Genomic DNA, 20,312 nt, shown 5'->3' with positions numbered 1-20,312 from the left:
CTCTATGCAAACTGTGAACTTACTTTAGACATCTAGCACTGAAAAACTTGGTCAATATTCTGAAAAAAAACACACTGCAAATCTCTTTTATGTATTTTATTTGACAATGGTACAAATTAAATTTACCAGTATAAGAAAAGCTTGTTCTATTAATTCTTTCACTAATACAGAAGAACAAAAGAAAAAAAAAACAACAAAGCACAACCCACTAACCCAAAACAATTTCCTCCCCCCAACAAAGAACCCACTAGTAAGATTTGGCTGAGTTAACAGTTCATTTCACATTTTAAAAGTAGGGTAAACAACATCTGTGAGGCTTTACAATTCTAGTCGATACTGCACAGAACAGAAATTGCAGAAGACCAGTAAATAAGTGAAATGCAGTAAACTACTACTAGGAAGGTTGCATTTCTTGAAAGATCAGAGACCTGTTTGTATACTACTTATCACTACAGCACAATAATTAAAATCTACTTTTCAGTATTACAACAAAATTAAGCAGACTTTACATTGCCATGTTAAGATTTTGCCCCTTAAATCTTGCAAAAGTACTAGGAAGACTTCACTGAACAGAAACCAAATCCTTTAACACTGATAGAACAAGGCCAAAGAATCCTCTGTTCCCCCGAATAAACCCAAAGACTCACATCCACAATCAGCCCTGCTGTAAAGAACTTGCACATTTGTCAACCACTTTTTATTCAGCTAACTTATTACAAAAAACGATAAAATTATATGCAATTTGTGCAGATGCTATTTGTGTATTAGGTATTAGCTGTTACTGACTGCCCATAGATATCTTTGAACTAAGAAAAAATTAAAAGCTGATGCAGATGAAACTAAATCTACTTTGGATGCCAGATTTGATTACTCTGTGATCCAGGAAAATCACCGTCTCTTGTTCTTTCCTCCATACCACAAAAAAGTTCTGTAACTGCAATGGAAAAGGTTTGTCCTGTCTATGTTAACACAATGTTTCCAGAACTACAGAGTCCGAATCTAACAAAAGCTGTAAATAATAGTTCTGTTTCTTGCTATAGATAAAGCCAGGAAATTCAGACAGTGATAACAGTCCAGCTCTGTCAGATACTCCTGTACCTTACAGTATTTTTTTTTATAATGCTTTAACCATTCATTGCACATTTTAATTCTGTTGTCATACCCACCAAAAACAGAGATGAAAGGAACCAAAAAGTAAAGTAAATAGTCATTTGAAAGAGTAGTTAAAAAACAGTAGACCTGTAATATTACAAAATGTACACTCTGTAACAAATGTAGAACAGCTTGCTCTTATTAGAAACTGTAAATAAGACATTTTTTTAGAAGTGAGGATTTTCTTGGTCACATCTTTGTAACAATGTCCATGCAAAGTATCAAAATAAAACTTAAGTACTAAAGCGAGTATTAATAAGTAATATCCCATCCATATAAACTTATATAAGCTTACATAAGTTTCATATTTTGTGTATTCATGTTTCTTACATTTCCGACTGCTAGGTTTTACCTTTCAGCTGCTTGCAGTGTTTCAGCAACTCTAGGCAAATTAATAATAGGAAAAAAAGCCACATGAGAGATCATTTTCCACTATCTCAGCAGTAGTAGATACTGCAGGCAATTGTTTTAGGACTATCTGAGATTAAGGTGAAGTACTCTTCTCTGGCTTGCTTTCATAGCAGCTTCAGGAACATTTCAGAATACAGAATAGCTTATATACAAACTGCAAAGGGGTTTTGTACAGGAGACTAGAAGCCTGGCCAACAGTTTACTGTAGCCCTTCTGTAGTTTTACTAGGAACTGGGTGAGAGGTGGTGAGGAAAAGAGGGAGAAGGCAAGGACACATCTCAACATGTACCTATCAAAAAAATGCCCAGATCTCGTTTGACTAGATATGTATATTAAAAAAAAAAAAAAAATCAAAACATAGGGTAGGAGTGCATCTTTGCATGTTTCTGAAGAACTGGCCTAATTAATTGTAAGAGCTTTTTAGGTTTTAAGGAAAGAGGATGATTTTATCACAGCTAAACATTAGTATATATTCTTTAAGTTTTCTCAAAACTTACCTTGGAAAATTAGTAAGAAGGGGAAAAAAAAACCTGCACGTAAAAAGCCAGATGGAAAAAATTCAGAGGCTACACAGAAGGATGGCCAAGATGCAGTAATTATACCTTCTTCTCTCTTTGAACTCGGTACAATTTACTGAGTATTGTTTAACATCCAACCCCTTAAATTCATTGGCTTACATTTTATTTTTGTGATTGGCATAATTAGGAAAACCAAACTGAGAAATCATGATATTAGAATATTTTAAAGGCATGCCATCATAAATATTAACAAGTTTATTTACACAGTAAGATCTCTGTAACAAATGCTCTGCTCGGTGCCACATTCCAGAATAGCCACTGTTAGTGTCTTTTTCTAAGTTTCTTACATCAACAGGCTTCACAAACACTCCTGAAGGCTTTCCAGTATGCTTGGCTACCAGAAAATTCATGGCAATATCATCACAATTTTGAGTTTCATCTATTAAGGCATAAACAGCTTCTGGCTGTCTTTGAAAGTCTTCTAAATACCCACTATGAAAAAATGCTGCACCGATAAGAACCATAGAATATTGATCTCCGTTTCCAAATCCAGGGTTCTGCAATTCAAAGCTGCCATAACTGTATACACCTGAAGGAGTAGAAATGTGCTTTCTAGGAACAAACCCCACTATATGCTCTGGAAATTGCTGAAAGAAAAAAGAAATTTAAAAAATCAAAATGAAGCCTACACTGTGAAATGCGTGTTAAGTATTTTCGTTAAGAGATATATGCTTTTTTTAAAATGACAGAAGCACTAGATTATTGCCAGGAAAGAATAAAATTGTTGGCATATGGACCTTTGATCTGCATAAATATTGCAATTAAATACAATTTTGCAAAACTGACACAATATGCCTCATTCCACATCATGTCGTGCAAAGAAACATCTATCCACAATTTGCAGCTGTATATTTGGCACTCAAAATAAGTTTACAGCCGATTTCTCTTAGAGAGAAAAAAAACAAACACTTTCATTTTGCAGCCTACTATCAATTCAAATAAATCCAGCAGTCAGCAATTTCAGTGTTCATGTACAGGAAGAGTTAAAAGTTACAGATTACAGGTATAGCTGCTACTGAAGAATATTTTTTCAATTTCTACTATTCAATGCTTCAATCCTCCTAAAATTTAACTTTATAGCTAGAAAATCAATGGTAAAACATGATAGAGTATTACTCTAATTAAAACCATTAATCTGAATTCTAACTCACAAATAACTGCCTGCCAACGTGCAAAACATTACCTGCCAAACAGAAAAGGCAAAAGCAAGGTCATGAGCACTGACTAGTGTATCATCATCCATCATTAAAACAGCTGAAGGGAAGGAAAAAAAAAAAAAGAAAAACTTTTAACTTATCAAAAGATTAAATACACGAGCACAGTATGCAGCACAGTATTTGACAAATTAGCTGTGAAACTTCTATAACCATTAAGCTGAATTGCAGAACTGAATTGTAACTCCTTGAAAGCAGATTGAGAAAACGTATTTAGATTTCAAAGCTAAAGCAAGGTTGCGGCTTTGTGGTAACTGGAAGCAAACATAAGTTTTAGATTATTTGCCAGGCTGTGACAAAACTCAGCAACCTTTAATCATCTGTAGTACAGCAAGACAGGTATGTGTTGGAAAACTTGGAGTGTCTGGCAAAGCAACTTCAAATTCTACTAATCTTGTGTAAAAATACAACTAAAATGAAGAGATAGATACCATTCTTAGTGTATGAGATTTATATGGGATTCTTAATATAAAATTTTACCCATGTCGGTACTTGCAAGTTCTAAATAAGCAAACTTAATGAATTGCACAGGCAACATTCAATATGAATAACTACAGAAGGAAGGATCTTTGCCTTAAATTTTAGGCAAAAGACTATCAGGAATTGGAAGAGGGAAGATATTCTTAGATCAGAACTCCAGACACATTAAAGCTTTTGAAGTTTATAGTCAGCATAAATCCTGTTACAGTAAATAAAACACTTGGGAAGTTGAAGTTTATAGTGTCTTCCTAGAAGTCATGGGTTTTGAGTAGCAAGACATGTTAGGAAGGGGGCAGTAAATAGAATTACCTTTACTAATCATGAGTTAGGTCAGGTCTGTAATGCAACATAGGGGGTTTTGTTCCACTTGAAACAAACAGGGCTTATTGTTGTGCTTCTCCTGGAAAGAGCTTAGGAAGAATATTTAGATGAATAGCCAAAAGACTAGGGAAAATACTCTTAAAAAGGATGCATAATTTGAGGTAGAAAGCCAGCCAGCTAGGGAGGGAAGTTTCTCTGAAGAGCAGAGCATGCTTGAGAACTTAGTCTTAAAATGAATGGATTAAATCAAGTCTCTACCAGATGACTGAAGTCCAAATTAATGCAGAGACTCAACAAATGCATGCACTATGAATTTCAGTTTACACGATAAAGGGAAGAGAGGCTGAACTACCTATGTTTGCTTGACAAAGGAAATGGAGAACAGAGTTGCAAAGCCCATGAAATGCATTTGACATCCCTCTTTTTTCCCCCCTTACTCTTCATTGTCAGCCCCTCTAGCCTGCTGGTGGTGGTGCTAATGTGCATCTGATACCATAACATAGGTTTCTTCTACGTTACCCACAATCTATTAAGTGGCCCAACAGATACATGGATTTATTACATAGTATAAGTCAAACCACCTCTCTCTTAGCATTCATGTTTTAAGTGTGAAAATAGTATTAGTAGTAGTGATATGAACTGCTGATTACCTTTTGTTTCCAGCTCAGGGAAATTCTGGAGTCTGTTCCTCATGCGATTTACAGTTTGAACTTTAAAGACAACAGGGACGGGATGAGGCCCCAAGGAATTCCACATTTCCTCTGGTACCTTCTCACCAATGTTGTTCCACACAACAATTACTTTATGCAGCTGGGGGATGGCTTGATAATGGTTTAAAAGCTTTAGCAGTAAGTCAGTTCTATTATATGTCTGCATAATAAGAGTAAATGAATCCAAAGCAGATTGACTCTGGGTTTTTGGTTCCCTTCTCAAATTGGGCATTTTGTCATCTTTGATATTGGGAAGCAAAGCTGTTAAAGCACCTGCCACTAGAAGTAAGACAATGATCACCACAGAAGTGAAGCGTAGCAGTCGGATTCCCATAACTCTTCCTGGAACTTTACAGAAGTGAAAATACCTTTAAAACAACAGGAAAGGAAAAGTCATTAATGTCCTGTATAGTTATCTCCCATACTTGACCGAAACTCTCACAATATTAAGTAGACTTTTGTTTAAGTAAATAAAAGAGGAGGATTTTAGGACTTGGGCTAAGTACTTTCAACTATCAAGACAGATACTTCTGGTACTCAGTTTCTATGTTTACTTGCTTTTCACTTTTTTTAAACTCTGAATTTCATTGTTTTGTGAAAATGCATCTAGAGTAATTCTTTAACGCTAGATTGTTCATCATCTTGTATTTTCTCAGTACTGCATTTTTGATTGAACACTTATGTACCTCACCAAACCCATCCAGCTGAAATTAGAAAGCAAATTTGTAGAGATTCAGTATTTTCAGCATTGCAGGAGCTCTGCCTTAGCTGGGAAACATAAGGAAGAGAAGGTACCTCCTCAAGAGCTCTGGCAGAAAGGAGGAAGTTAAATGCTTTTTCTTTTTCCGTTGCTCAGGCACCATACACAGAAGGAATAATCTTTATCACTGATTTGCTGGACATTTTGTCAATAGTTTGTGTATCTGCTCGCTAGTGGTTATTAATGTGGGAAATACGATTCTGATCATACTAACTGAGGCTATTAACACAGGTGGAGCAGAAGAAACATGCCAAATGGAGTAAAATAGGAATGCAACATCATCAGTAACAGCTGGTCTGCTAAATCTGGAACTCAGTGGAAACTGGAAATGTCAGATGCTAGGTGCTATGTATCAGCTAACTGGGGGAGCAGCCTTAGCATAAGGCAGGGGTTTCTGGAACCTCCTGATTTTGGAACTAAACAGGAGTTCCTAAAAAGTGGCTCCTACAGAGGTATCCCTGACATTCATGCCTCTTAGGTAGCACTCACAGTTCTCCAAATTGTAATCTTAGCAGGATCCAGCAGCCACTGCATTCCATGGTTTGCCCCTCAAATATGTCATCCACATCTGTTCTTCCTCCTTTACTCGCCATATTAGTATGACTTGAATACAAGATGACTATTCTAAGCTTACTAGGAAACAGTTACTCATCTATACATATTACTCATGTTACTCTGTTAGTAATTTCTAGGCTTTCAGTAGGGAATTCTGATCAAATTAAGTGATCCAGGACAGCCCCACCAATTACACTTTTCGAAAGAGTATCTGTGTGTTGTTTCACAAGTTCTTTTCACAAGTTTTAAAAAGTGAGTTCTTTCACATTTTTTTCCACAGTGCATATACTGTGCTTGAAAATATGAATGTAAATTATTTTAGTCTAAAATAACTTCTCAACTTACCTCATGGTTGTCAAGTAGGATTGTTTTTCCCCTCTTGTTTTTACCGGACAGTTGTTTGTGATCTTTGAATCTGTTGGAAATTAAAGGGACTCTATAACTGAAGATCAACCGTTATCCCACATGCTACCCAGCATTCTTTTACAAGTGAACGTTCCTCTCAATTACTGATTGATGTATGCATTCTTGGCAATTATCCAATCCCTTTTCCTATTGCTCAGTTGAATAATCGTCTCTGCCTTTCAGTGAACACTCCAGAAAGAAGTTATTACACCAGTTGGTTAGAAAGAAAAGCACAGCATACATCTCTGCTTGTAAAATTGTTGCTTCGTACCAATGCCGTGTTCCATCCTTAGGGTCACCTACAGAGATACAAGTAGGTCTCCAGAACCTCACAGACTGTTGCTTTGTTCCCCAGGCACAACTAAAACATATATTTGGCTACCACAGTCAGGCAAGTAGTCTCAATAAAATTATTTCCTTTCCTGGCTCATCCCCTTCACACTCTCCTTCCAGTAAGCTTACCAGTTGTGTTAGAGGTTTAAGACACAACACTTTGTTCTTCCCGTCTGGTTTCGCAGCTTGGCAGAAAGGAAGGCAAATATGACTGTAAGCACAAAAAGGAAGGATGCATAAGATGCAGGACTGCAACCTAAGAAGCCTGTGTCTGTCAAGGCTCCTAGGTTGTTGGACGGATTTTTGTTCTTTTAAGACTAGTTGAACAAAGAAAGGGAGTTTTTATTTTTTATTTAGGAATGAGTGCAAGAACTTGTATTTAGTAATTGAACCCATGTGAAATTTTGTAAGAGTAATTTGTTAAGGTTATATACACTTACTTCTTAAGAGTACAGAATTGCCAATTTGTGTGGATACCAACCTGAATACATCCACACATACAGGTTGTCCCAAGTTTGAGTTCCAATTTTACCATTGACTTATTTTGTGAGGCTAGAGAGGTCATTGAAACTATTTCCAGAAGTTAATAATCACTTGTTTTGGTTGCTTCATTTTATAGGTGTGAACGGTCATGCCTGACTTCTAAAAATGACTGGCAGCAGTAGCTACTCAGCATTTCTTACGACCACCATATCTCGGTCATGTGTGCTTTTAAAAAGGTGAACATTAGACTCTCTTTCCCCAACTGCAACCTAGACGCAACAATACTTACCAATACTACTGTAATAATTAATTACTTAAAATTTAAAAGCATAATTAAGATGAAAGTATAAGTGTTGTTTACTGTGGTAATGAGACTTCCTGGCTTGCCATACATTCTTGCGTTTACTCAATTGCATATAATAGGCTGTAATGATAAGTAAGGACGATATTATTATATATTCTCTAATTAAAGTAAATGTCTATATAAAATCGTTAGAATTAGCATCATGGCACTTCCCAGTAAGAAAGTGTCTATCAGTTTTGCCAATTAAGTTATGAACTAGCAATGCAAGATTGACCTCTTTAAAAAATTCTTACAATACCCTCTGTAGGGAACACCTCTTCAAAACTGACGAAAATAAAAACTCCACGTCAAAATACTGTACTTTAATCCTCATTCCAAGAAAGAGACTTCGTGAACGGGCTCCCCTCCCTCCATGGGCAGCACCTCATAATAGCATTTCATCATAATGCCATGCAGAAGCGAACAGCCTCCCCCCTGCGCAGCGCACGCCGCCCCCCGCACGCCGCCCAGCCCGCCCCCCCCCCACGCGCGGTTTCGCTCACGTTCTGGAGGGCGCCAGTATTGCCGCCTGCCTCCCCAGCGGCGCGGCGCTGCCCGCGGCTGGGCTGTGCTTCCGAGGCGTCACCAGCGGCGGCAGGCCGCAGGGCACGGCAGGGCAGGTGCCGACCCGGGCCCCCGCGGCTCGGTCCGCCCGCGCAGGCCGCTCCAGTGACTCAGGGCCGGCCCGGGCGCGACCGCCGCAGCGCTACGGCGGCGCCGCCGTGCTCCGCTTCCTGTGGGGCGTCCCTCCGCTTCCTCCCGGCAAGCCCCGGTTTGTAGTTCGGGGTCCTGCCGCGGGCAGAGTTTTCCCCCGGCTCCGGCAGCTCTGGCTGTCACGCACTTTCCCAGAGCGCGGCGCTACGCCGCAGCCTGGGCCCGGCCGCGGGGGGGCAGGCCGCCGCCCCAACCCCCGTACCGAGGGCTGCTGCACCAGCTGCGCCGGGCATCGTTACGCGGAACGCGGGCGAGCGGCCGGCACGAGACGGATGAGAACTCACATTCTGGGGCTCGTTTTGGTTCGGTTTTTTAGTCGGCAGCGCGCGCTCTGCCCTGCGTGACCAGCACCCCAGGGTCCGAGCGGCAGCCACGGCCAGCAACCCCTGCCCGCCCCCTGCGCGCGAATGGCGCCGCCGCCACGCCCCCGCCGCTCCTCGTGCCCTCGCGGCGCGCAGGCGCGCGTGGTAGGCCGGAAGTGTGACTGGCGTGTGGGCCGGCCGTAGGGGGATCGCTCCCGCCCCGCTCGCCTGCCCCGCCGGCCGGGCTCGCCGCGGCCCCGGCAAGATGTTGCCCCTCTCCATCAAGGACGATGAGTACAAGCCGCCCAAGCTCAACCTGCTCAGGAAGGTGTCGGGCTGGTTCAGGTGAGCGGCCCAGGGCGGGGCGGGCCGGGACGGGCGCAGTGGGGGCCGGGGCCACGTCCAAGCCCTCGCGGAGGGGCTGGGGAAGGCTGATGCCGTGGGGGCCTGGGCCTTCCGCCGCTGCCTCCCGCTGTGCCGGCGGCGGGTGACCCGCCGTGTGCTCCGTGCGCAGGTCCATCCTGGCGGACAAGACCTCCCGCAACCTCTTCTTCTTTCTCTGCCTCAATCTCTCCTTCGCCTTCGTGGAGCTGCTCTACGGCATCTGGAGTAACAGGTACTGGGGCCGGGGGGCGCGGCGCGGGGCGGCTGGCGGGGCGGGAGCGGCTCCCGGCGCGCAGGAAGCGGCGCCTCCCGCCGCTGCCAGTGCCACGTCTCCCTCTCGGCGGGGCCGGCGCCGTGCGGCCGGGCCTGGCCTCCTGCCCGCCGTCCGGAGGGGCCGCTCGGCAGAGCGTCGGGGGGCTGCTGGAGAGCTTCCCCCGACCGGGAGCGCTCTCCTGGTTAGCGCCCGGCTCCGCCAACCCCTCGGCCAGACCCCAGCGGCTCGGGGGGAGGCGCTCCTGCTCGGGGGCGCGGCTCGGCGCACCGTGAAGGATTGCTGATGTTTGAGACCGCGGTCTTGCCGGCTGTGCTGAGGAAGAAGCCTGGCCTCTGCGTGGGTTACGGGACCCAGGGGTCGTAACCATTTCGTGCCTGCCGCTCGCCACAGGCACCCTTTGTCTGGGGTCTTGGCTTCAGATGAAGTTAATAGCTGGGTGTCAGAAACCAGCACTGCACGAGACATCCTTGTCTCTGGGTGAGAAACAGGAATCAACACATCCAGGTATAGCTGAGTGGTACTTTATGTAGCACATAAATTCACAAAGGTGGAAAAAGCGGGAGGGACTTGAATAAATTGCTACTAAAAAATCTGTAAAACATAAGCAGAAATGTGAAAAAACTTTAGTATTGATGTATGGCTTACAGATAGAGAATAGACAATGGTGGTAGTATCTCCATCATGCTTCATCCTTGGTAAGAGTTGTTTTATGGTGGTATGACAGTCTCTAAGTCAGTATTTCAGTTCGAAGTGGACAGGCTTAAGCCCAGCAGTGTGTCCTTCCATATGGGACTTTAGTCTTTATCAAGAGCTGTAGTATGGACACAGATTACTGGGGTTCTTAGAGAGTCTTGAGTGACCGCAGGAATGCTGATTTGGAAAGAGTTGCATCTTGCTATTTATCATGTTGCTCTGAACGTCTCAAACTGTACTGTAAAATCCTTACCCCTGCACTAGTAAGAACACAGTGTATCTTGGGCACAGGCTCTCTTGGCAGTGTGCTGACCATCTTGGATGTGCTTGGTTTTGATTTTCATGTTGATTCACTTTGCAATTGTGTGATGATTATTGTAGGCATAGTCTGTCTATTCATGTATAGATTTTTTTTTTTTAATAGCACAGAAGATGCAATTATTTTTCTCAGTGGTTCAGGTATAGAGAGCTTTATGTTCATGTGAGTTTGGTCCAATGTCTTTCTTTTAAGCATAATAATTTTTTTGGTAGTGTGACCAGAAATGAAATCTATACCAGAAAAAGTCCTGTATACGTGATAATTAACTGAGAAACTGAAGTGATGCCTGCAAGAAATTTGTCACTGAAGAATTTGGCTTACTGGAATTGAGAAGACTCTTACTTATTTTTATTCATTATAGAGATTAAGAATTGGGGTTTGCTCAATAGTCATTAGTTGGACTTCTTGTTTGTATTTCAAGCCACTAATTTTATGTATCTTTACATTAAGTCTAAATTTTGGGCTAGAATAAAACAGTATCTTAGCAAGTATCTCTTTAATAGAGAGGACTAGCAGAGAATATGATGAGGAATGGCTTCACTCAAAGCAGATGGTTCATGCCTTGGAAGAACAAACACATAACAAGCAAACGAGCCCTCTATATGGAAAATTATTTCTCGAGTTTGAAAAACACAGCTCCATTGCTCGCCACATGAGAGATGCAGAAGCAGAATCTTTGCAAAGGGGATTTTCTGTATCATCTTGGAGCAATTCTTTATTCCACTGTGGCCTGTCTTGGGTATGGCCAGTGGCTGATGCTGCAAGTTTTAGAAGCATGATCTTGAATTCTGTTCTCTAGTTTCCTTGATGATGTCAGTAAGTGTGAGATAGCAAAGCTAACAGGCTGCCATGATTATTCAGATGATTCTTCCCTTGGCTTCCACAGACTAAGGACTTTCTTTGAAATTGTGGTTCTGTAAACTACGACACTTTTATCCGTTTAAATTTAAGCGGGCTGCTGTGTTGTTTTACTAGGATATTCTTCTTTCCAAATCAAAGCCCCCAAAACTTTTCTTGGCAAGTTCTAGAAGTGTTCAATTTTAATTTCTTTTGTTTTCTTTTAATTCTTACTTTTTACATTCTCCTTAGCTTTTGTTTGCCAAGGAGGTTGTTTCCTGAATTCACATAGCTGTTTTGTGTGATCCTCTTAAAAATACTCTGCTATGTTGATGTTACTGAAGCACAGACAACAGAACTGAATGTGGTATTTTGCTATCTGAGAGCTTGTTTAAAGTTGAAATCTGCTACCTGGGCTGTTCTGTCTTAAAATACTATTATGTGCATAGTTGTGTAATGTGGTGTTAAACTTGTGTTACTAAATCAGCTGTGGAAGCGTCCTCATTTAGAAACAATGTGTTTGAGTACAGGGTTTCTACCAGATGATACTCTGGATGATGTGTTCCAGTTCTAATGGAAGTTCTTGCATACGTCATATGTTGATAGTGGTTGACTGGATTGCTTGTCTACTGTGGTAATCACTTTGCACCTAGGTTTTTAAGGTCTTCTTGATTTACAGGTCATTTAAAAAGAAGCCTCAGATGAAATCAGATTGGCCTCTTACTAGACTTCCTATCGTTTGTGCAGTTGGATCTCTTGCAGGTGTACCTGTAATACAGAGCATGTTTATGCCATGTAGCGAATTGCGTTGCAGACTCAGTCTGTACTGACCTCTGTTGATAAATCCATGTGCCTCTGGCTACTTGGAGATGTTAGCTTAGGTCCTGAAAGCAGCACAGCTGTGTTGGTGCTCTACCTATGGCAAGTAGCACCTCTGTGGGATTTGCAGGTGTCAGCACAGTGCTATGAGAACTTGCTGTATGATTTCTGGTTCTAGAGCCAGTATGGGATTTTGTTTCAGTAGCAGTCCTTATATACTCTTCTCTTTCCCAGGAGACTCTTAAAAAACAAACAAATAAACAAACAAACCATACACCAAACCACAGAAACCACTAGCTATCTCTGTTTAGTGATGCTTATTTCTTCCATTTCATAATCATTATAAACTTCTGGTTACTGTCAGCCTAATTACCTTCTACCTGAATGTTTGGTGTGTTTTGTGGGTTTTTCCCCACTGGATCTTCCTTACTGCTCAGGACCAAATGTAAAATGAGCTGTTTCCCTAGCGATGCCACCTGGTTTTGGGGAGGAGGAAGCTGTTCACCTACACCCTTTAAGAATTCAATAGGGAATTCCATTCTGCTGCTTCATAGGCATGCAGCTAAAACCTTTGGTGGTCTTTTAAAGTTTGTTCAGAACTACTTCATCTGTTTTGTGCTTTGATGGCTAGAGCACCTAAGGACAATTTATCATACCATCATCCTCGGCCTTAAATGTGTTATAGTTGTATGTATATATATGTCTGTATGTGTTCTTAAAGTATATATGTAAATATATAGAGCAAACGTATGTTCTGTCTCCTCCAAACCCACTTCAGCAGCTGAGTGTTTCATCTGAAACAGTTCAGATTAATCTTGAAATTTATTTCAGTCAGGTTGTGAAATGGTTTGGTTTCTTAATGTGAAGTAGTTTGAACTTTGGCTAATGAAACTTTGTATTTGACTTCAGTGTGAAAACGTGACTGTCCTCTAGTCCTCTACTACTACCAGTAATTGCTTTTTATTCTTCAGTTTCCAAGAACAGAGTTGTGTACGTACTTGTTCTTAGACAACCAAAGATTGGGAAAACGGAACTTTTGGGACAATTATAAGAACAAATGCTCATCAGTACTTCTGTATCAAATGTCTTTTCAAATATGAAACAATTTTTGTGTTTTGATGCACATACTTCCTTGCAGACTTACAGAACCTGTTTATGATTTGTAATAAAATTTGGCAACTGTTGTGTGTGGTGTTAAATCCAATCTACGTACAGCCTACAAACTGATGTGAGTTCTACTGACTGGGTAACTTATGAACTAAGTTAAGTTGGTTTGAACTTTGTAGGGTAAAACTGCATGCTAAACTTTTCCTGTGTTTATCAGTCAAGATTGTAGTTGTGCATTGGTTATTGAAAGAAACAGTTTAAAAAGTGGTCTTTCAGCCTCTGCTTCCTTCAGCTTCTAGATCAAAGGGGAGAGAGCATCTTCTAGTCAATGCCTTGCAGCTGATAAGGCAAAAATTTAAGGACTGTTAAGGTTTACAAGCAGTGGCTCATCGTTCTAATACCATTCTGTCATTTTTGAACTGGAATTAGCTTGGATTCATTCAGCTGAAAGCACAGGTGGAGCAGGTATCTGTTTGCTTTTATTTCTGTGTGGCTATGTTCCAGTCAAACTGGAAGAGTAATGGTGATCACCAGCAAAAGGAGCAAATGACTGCTATCTTTACACTTGGCAAAATGAAGAAACAGCCATCGATAGCAACTTTGCACTCTTGTCTGCATTTTTAATTTTTTTAAATCATTGATGGAGCTCTGTGCTCGCAGGAATACTACTGTTGCTTCCTTTTATTTAGTGTAGCTTCACCGCAGTATGTTAACCTTGGATGTGTGTGATCCTGGTAGAGATCAGGATGCTGGAAACTTTGCTTTTTGCTCTTAAGTAATGTAGTTGCTTATCCCTCTCTCATCATAGTCTGTTATAGTGAGAAGAACTAGATGCATCTTGGATAAATTCTATACCTGTTTATGATTCAGGCTAAAACCCTGGCTGAAGGTTTGTGATTGGAAATTTGGAGACTGAGCAGCAATAAATTAAGAAGAATGTAGGTGTGGTGCTTTGGCCATGCCATCAGGGACTGGCTTCTCTGCTTGGGTAAAATATAAAAACAGATGTAAACACAAAAGATGGATATTTAGTGAAGGTATGTAGTAGTCAAAAGTACTTACCAAGTATATTGCTTGCTGTTCTGCTTTTATTTCAGGCAAAAGAGAATATGATCTTAGGATTCCGTGTGTACTGAAACCATTTTTTCAGCCTGCCCACTCAGAGTGTCAAGTTGCTGCAACGTGAATGAATAGCAAAGACAAATTCTCATCTGATGATGTGTTAGTTCTGAAATAAGATGCTTGAGAGGAAAACTGCTATGCTGAAGTAGACTTTGCAGTTTTTGGAATGTTTGACATAATGAACTAAAACTATAAGTAGAAGACTTCAGTCTTTACAGGCCTAAAATATTTTGTCGCAGGCATACGTTCGTCAAAATTTTCTGAAACTTTATTTTGATTGCATCATTGGGGGTTTTTTTTACTGCAGACATTAAAGAATTTTTGACCAATTTTCCCTGTGTGTGAAAACTCCTCCAAAGTATAAAGTTTGAAAATGGATTTGAGAATACCGCTTTTGTAAATGCTTAGTGCCATCACTATGGTGGTACTGGTAGTCTTCAGCAGAACAGTTTTAGTGGTGTTGTACTAGTTAACCTGTATATACACACTGCATATAATAGATACTGAAAAGCAGTGTCTTTAAACACAATTTTTTTTTTTTAACTAGATGTGAAATACTACTTTTACAGATTTATGTGGGGTCAGTATCTAAATGCAACTTGTGTGTATACACTTTTCTAGCCAAATTTGCTAATATGGTCAAACTATAAATTGAAATATAAGAACAAATACCTGCTGCTAGAATTAGGTTGGTGAGAGATGCAGCTGTGGGTATATCTACTCGAGAGGCTTCAGTTTGTGTCAGTGGAAACCACTCTCCTCCACTACCACCAAAATCATATGCTAGGGGGACTTTTTGCCAAAAGCTCTTCCAGAGTGTCTTCCCTAAGCTGACAAAAGCAGTTTTGTCATCGTTTGTATTGGTGATCTAGTGTGGCCTTCTCCCCATGGCTGAAACTTAGACTCGCAGTCTGTTCTGCTGGTGTGTAAAAGATTAAATACTGTTTTTTTCATAGTCAACATGTAGCATATGGAACGTAACATTTTTTTCCTGTTCTTTTCCAGTTTAGGTCTAATATCAGATTCTTTTCATATGTTTTTTGACTGTACTGCTCTATTGGCTGGATTAGCAGCTTCAGTCATTTCAAAATGGAGGTCAAACGATGCTTTCTCATATGGGTAAGAAACTTCAGGCTGTTACCTTAATGTATTTTAGTAAATGTCTAGGTAGTAATTTTTCACTGTATAAACAAAACCTCTTTTTGCAGAACATGGAAAAGCTATGTTGAAAGTGTGTTTTTTAAGGTGAGTTACATAAACCTTTAAGTTAGTAACCCCCTAGAAATAGTAGAAACGTGAAGGCATTGCTTTTGGGGAGCAGATTTATCACTTCTAAGATCTCTGTGATCATACTAGTGGAAACAAGTTAGACAGCAGAAGGTTGCCCTGCATTGTCACACGTTAATGGCACGAGTGGAGCGAGAGCAGCTGCATCATGGGTTTGTCCTCACAGCGCAGTGAAGTGCATTACAGGGAATCTCAGACTGCTGGTGCCCCATGCCTTTTTTGAAAGTAGCTAACTCTGTTCCTGCTGTAAGTCTCAGTGATGCTGCACCTGAGATTATAAGCCATGCTTCTCAGAACCAGTGGGATTCAACAGCTGTGGCTACCATTAACACAGATCCTCAAGGCTGAGGTTTATCATCCCATACCGCCCTTCACGGATATAGCTGCTGCAGCTGGTTCTGTTTCAAGGGCATTTGGTTCCACTGCAGAGTGCAGTTGTGCCCTATAAAACAATACTGGTGATACAATATTATTAATTGGTGATACTGATTAATTAACAGCAAATGAGCTGTAACATGGGTTGCTGCATTCCCCATAGCATTACTGACCTGAATGTCAGCATTTAGCTTCAGCTGTCTTGCCTAAATCATGTAGTTTGAAACTTAACTTAAAGCACTGCTTAATTAAGGTGGAAACTCCAGTGTGCCTAGAAATCAATTCAGGAAGAATTGATTGTAACATGTACTAATTGCAATGGAAGCAGGTTCTGTGTTAATTACTGCTCTGCATTTAAACAGCTGGTATTCCATTTATTACAAAACAGCCACAATTTGTTATGTCTGGTGTTTGCTACATTGGAATTACATGTTATTCTAATCTGGCTGTTTTTTATTGGAAAAATTTAGTAGCTGAAATAATTGATTTCTACTTAAAACTTTTCCTAAAAATCCCCCTACTATAGGGGGAGCAAATTAGTGTATGGCTGTTTGATATTAAGCAGAACTTTACATCAGCAGGCTTTGATTACATCTTGCATGCTTATCTTACTTTGTGGCTTTCAAATGTACATTTATACCATAACTTCCAGTAGAGATGCTCTTCAGTGGGAAGATTTTGATGTATTGAAGGTTTTCTTTCATCTAGATCAGGTAACGGCTGATCTAGATCAGGTAATTTCTATCAAAATACAACATAGTGAATTTTATATACTTATCTGTAGTTCATATACTGCATATTCCATTTAGCACGTCTCTGTGTAATACAACTGTTTGAGAACTAGAAGATTGTACTCCAGTGTCTAAGTTCCACTTTTAATTTTCAGCATTTAAATGGAAGTGGTAATATCTGCTATTGCTCTTTTGTTTCTTGCAGGTATGTTCGAGCAGAAGTACTTGCTGGTTTTGTAAATGGTTTATTCCTCATCTTTACAGCGTTCTTCATTTTTTCAGAAGGCGTTGAGGTATGTTATGCAGCCAATCACACTATGAATTGTTACATTTCTATTTGTAGAGCATATTTAATGGGGATAAAATTTTTGAAATAGATTATGTTCATAAGTGGTTAAAAGTCTGTGATTTGAACAGAGAATAGGGCCATCTGAAATTGCTATTTTGTGACACAGAAACCCAGCTTTTTCCATGTATCTGTACTAGCTGCTTAGTGTATTTTCATTGTGTGTAAAGATTCTGAGCTTTACCCTGTCCTTTTTTCAGCCAGTTAAGTATGTCATAGAAAGATCTTTACTTCTCATTGTTAAAGGACAAATGAGGCCAAGAAAGAAAAGGCAAAATTAGTCATTCAGAGGAGAGAAGTTAGTCATAAGAAATGGAGGTACATTCTGTGAAGAAGTTGGACTAACTTCTTAAAGAAGTTATCTTCCAAGTCTTGAAATCTGATATCAATGGCAAGTAGTAATAGCTTTAACATTCACAAGGGCACTTTTCTTGAATTATTTTTTCTACAAGATGATTCAGGTGATAATTTCAAGATTAAAATTTAGACATCAAGGGTGTCTGCACTGAAGTGACGTAGGATTAAGAGTAAAATTGATAACTGATTCGGATCAGCTTGCATTAATGATGTCACTTTTTAATGGGAGATGCACCATAAATTTCTTCAGACTTCTAATTTTGAATACATTCTAGTGTTGGGTTTTTTTAACTAATAAAGCTCTCACCAGTTCTCTCATGAACATACCCTCTACATCGATAAGCCTGTATATACTTCAAAACCAGTACAAACTGGACTGAAATGGCCTAAAAACTTGGGGAAACTTAACTCCAAATCTAGAAACAGCAACAAAACTTAATAGAATTAAAAACTACTACAGGAAGGGTCAGGGGTAATGTTGAATCATTCTTTTCCTGCTGATCTGAACTCCCATGCTAAGTATTCCTTTTGCTTGTGATGGTGACTTCTTTTCTCTCTGTCACTTCAAAATTTTATATCTGCTGAAATTTCATTGTTTTGCTGTTGCCTGTACCTTTCATGCCTGTGGACAGATGGTGAATGTTTCTCTCCCCTGTCAATAATAATTTACACTCTTCAACACTTAGCTTCAGAAGCAAATTGTGTTCGATCTATAATATATCAGTGGAAAAAACTTCCAAAGAAAGTAGGGTAAAAAAGAATTTAAAAAAAAATTCGATCTAGATTTTAGAAGTTTTTTAAAATGCCGTGATTTGTTCTCAGTCTTCATTTCATTCCCCTCATCCCCTCACCCTTCTAAGGAGAAGGGAAGAAATGTCATTCTAGACGCTTGGAAGTTGTGTGAATGACTTGGGCAATCCACATACCACAAAAAGCTCGAACGTTTTCATATGGTATTGAGCCACATCCCACAGCATAATGAAATCTCATGATAAAAGTTAGCTGGACTATCAGAATATTCTACTATACTTTCACAGCTTTAATAATAAAACTTCAACTTCAGACAGTAAGAATTAATCTCTCTATCATCCCAAAAACTGGAAGTCCTGAGTAATTTCTGATGATGTCTTTATATATGCCTGTTTGCTTGTGTATCTAAGCATTTTTTTCAGTGCCTTTTAATAATGTAGAGAGATTGTAAAACTCTGCATTTGCTGCTTAGTTCGTTTTTTGGGGGGCGTTGGTTTGTTTTTTTGTTGTGGTTGTTTGTGTGTGGTTGGTTTTTTTTTTTGTTTTTTTTTTTTTTTAGAGAGCGCTTGAGCCTCCTGATGTGCATCATGAGAGACTTCTTCCTGTTTCTATACTAGGATTCATTGTAAATCTTATAGGAATATTTGTTTTTCAACATGGAGGTCATGGGCATTCACATGGCTCTGGTAGGAAGTCTATAATTTTCAGTACTGTTTCGTTTCATGGCACCCTGTGTTCCAGGACCTTATAATCCTCTAATGAGAACCCCAGTATTAAATTTTAATGTCTTTTTAGTGGCAATCCTAGCCGAATGTGTATGTGACTTATTGCAATATTGACACTTATGTTTTATCACTAGCCCTAGTATGTCACTACTGTACTTCTCATGTTAATATCCATTAACTGAAAGACCTAGAACTCCAGAATCTGCTTTTTGGAACATGCACTCTTCTGCACTTTATTAGAAGAGATTTGCAGCGTGCCTTTTGAATAAAATTAAGCTGGAGTTAAGTGAGATCTTGGCTGGAAAATTTACAAAATGGTGTCTAAACCAAATTTTAAGTATGGCATGATTCAGCTTCACGTGCTTCTCAGCTTAGTGTCTTTTGAATTTAAATGCAGAGTTTATTTGCCTAAATGTATGTGGCAAATATTTTGGTTTGGTTTTTTTCCTACAAAGCTAATTGGTATCTCTTTCAGCTTAACATATAAACTGTTATAGGCTAGTGGAAGAAACTAGTCTTTGGTCTTTAAGCAGCAATTTAAGCTTGAATTTTTAACATGTGAATGATAGCTGTTTTTAATGTGCTTGTATCTAATTACGTGTACATTTTTCAAATTGTACTAAAAGTGTAGCACAACTTGTCTCAGAAGTGGGAATGTATAGAAGCACTTGACTTCTCAAATCAGGTATATATTTTATACAGCTCCACAGCATAGATTTACATGACAAACAGCTTGTCTTTATTTTCTTAACTTATTTAAAGCCGTATCTTAAGATGACCTAAAAAATTAATAGGTTTCGAGTAGCTTAGAAACAAATCTAAGCATACTTAAATGTATACTCTGACTGTGATATTTGTTTATAGGGCATGAACACAGTCATTCTCTATTTAATGGTGGTCTCAGCCATGGACACAGTCACGGAGGTCATGGTCACAGCCATGAACATAAACATGTCCATGGACACACTCATGATCATGGCCATAGCCATGGACACTCTCACGGTCAGGATTATTGTCATGGTAAGTACTTAGTTAATGTCATAAACTGTCTTGACTCAATTTAAATTTTCTATTAAAGATTTACTGAAAAAAAAAAAAAGTGGGTGCTGGCAGCTTGTTGCAAGCATACATGGAAGTAATTTCACTAAATGTGCGGGATGCTATGCCACTGCCATGTTTTGTGGCTCATTTTGGTAAATGCTCTTTCACTTGCAGTAAGTTCAGTGTTAGTTTTTAAAGGTTTTGTTTTACCTACTTTTTTTTGAATGTTCACTATAATGTTATGTGTTGGCAAAAGTTAACAGATGTATGCTATAGCAATATAATGAAATTAGTTATCAGATGCTCTGTTTCAATTTTTTATTAAAATCAATATACAAAGTTAAGCTGCTTAGCCAGTGTTCTGCATTTGAATCATTTTACAGC

At 39.7% G+C, this 20,312-nt stretch overlaps 2 protein-coding genes across 2 annotated transcripts in view; one reads left to right on the top strand and one right to left on the bottom strand.

Moving 5' to 3' along the window:
* Positions 1–1,483: 1,483 nt before the first annotated feature.
* Positions 1,484–8,240, bottom strand: EXTL2 (exostosin like glycosyltransferase 2). Its single transcript, XM_082002875.1, has 5 exons — positions 8,078–8,240; positions 6,527–6,596; positions 4,807–5,234; positions 3,325–3,395; positions 1,484–2,728 (listed from the first exon to the last, which is right to left on the bottom strand). The coding sequence occupies exons 1-5, from the start codon at positions 8,148–8,150 to the stop codon at positions 2,237–2,239; spliced, it is 1,134 nt and encodes a 377-aa protein (XP_081859001.1). The 5' UTR covers positions 8,151–8,240; the 3' UTR covers positions 1,484–2,236.
* Positions 8,241–8,878: 638 nt separating this feature from the next.
* Positions 8,879–20,312, top strand: part of SLC30A7 (solute carrier family 30 member 7) — a gene marked incomplete at its 3' end in the record, with an annotated part of 28,996 nt that continues 17,562 nt past the window's right edge. The window contains exons 1-6 of the mRNA XM_082002619.1: positions 8,879–9,106; positions 9,276–9,377; positions 15,322–15,435; positions 16,915–17,002; positions 18,722–18,848; positions 19,752–19,907. Of these exons, the coding sequence (XP_081858745.1) occupies positions 9,027–9,106; positions 9,276–9,377; positions 15,322–15,435; positions 16,915–17,002; positions 18,722–18,848; positions 19,752–19,907 (667 nt within the window). The 5' untranslated portion in view covers positions 8,879–9,026. The remainder of the gene's footprint in view (positions 9,107–9,275; positions 9,378–15,321; positions 15,436–16,914; positions 17,003–18,721; positions 18,849–19,751; positions 19,908–20,312) is intronic.

The sequence above is a fragment of the Phaethon aethereus genome, assembly GCF_964289735.1.
Source record: "Phaethon aethereus genome assembly, chromosome: 8".
Lineage (NCBI taxonomy): Eukaryota > Metazoa > Chordata > Aves > Phaethontiformes > Phaethontidae > Phaethon > Phaethon aethereus.
Note: the sequence above shows the minus strand (reverse complement) of the source record. Positions and strands in the feature narration are given on the sequence as shown.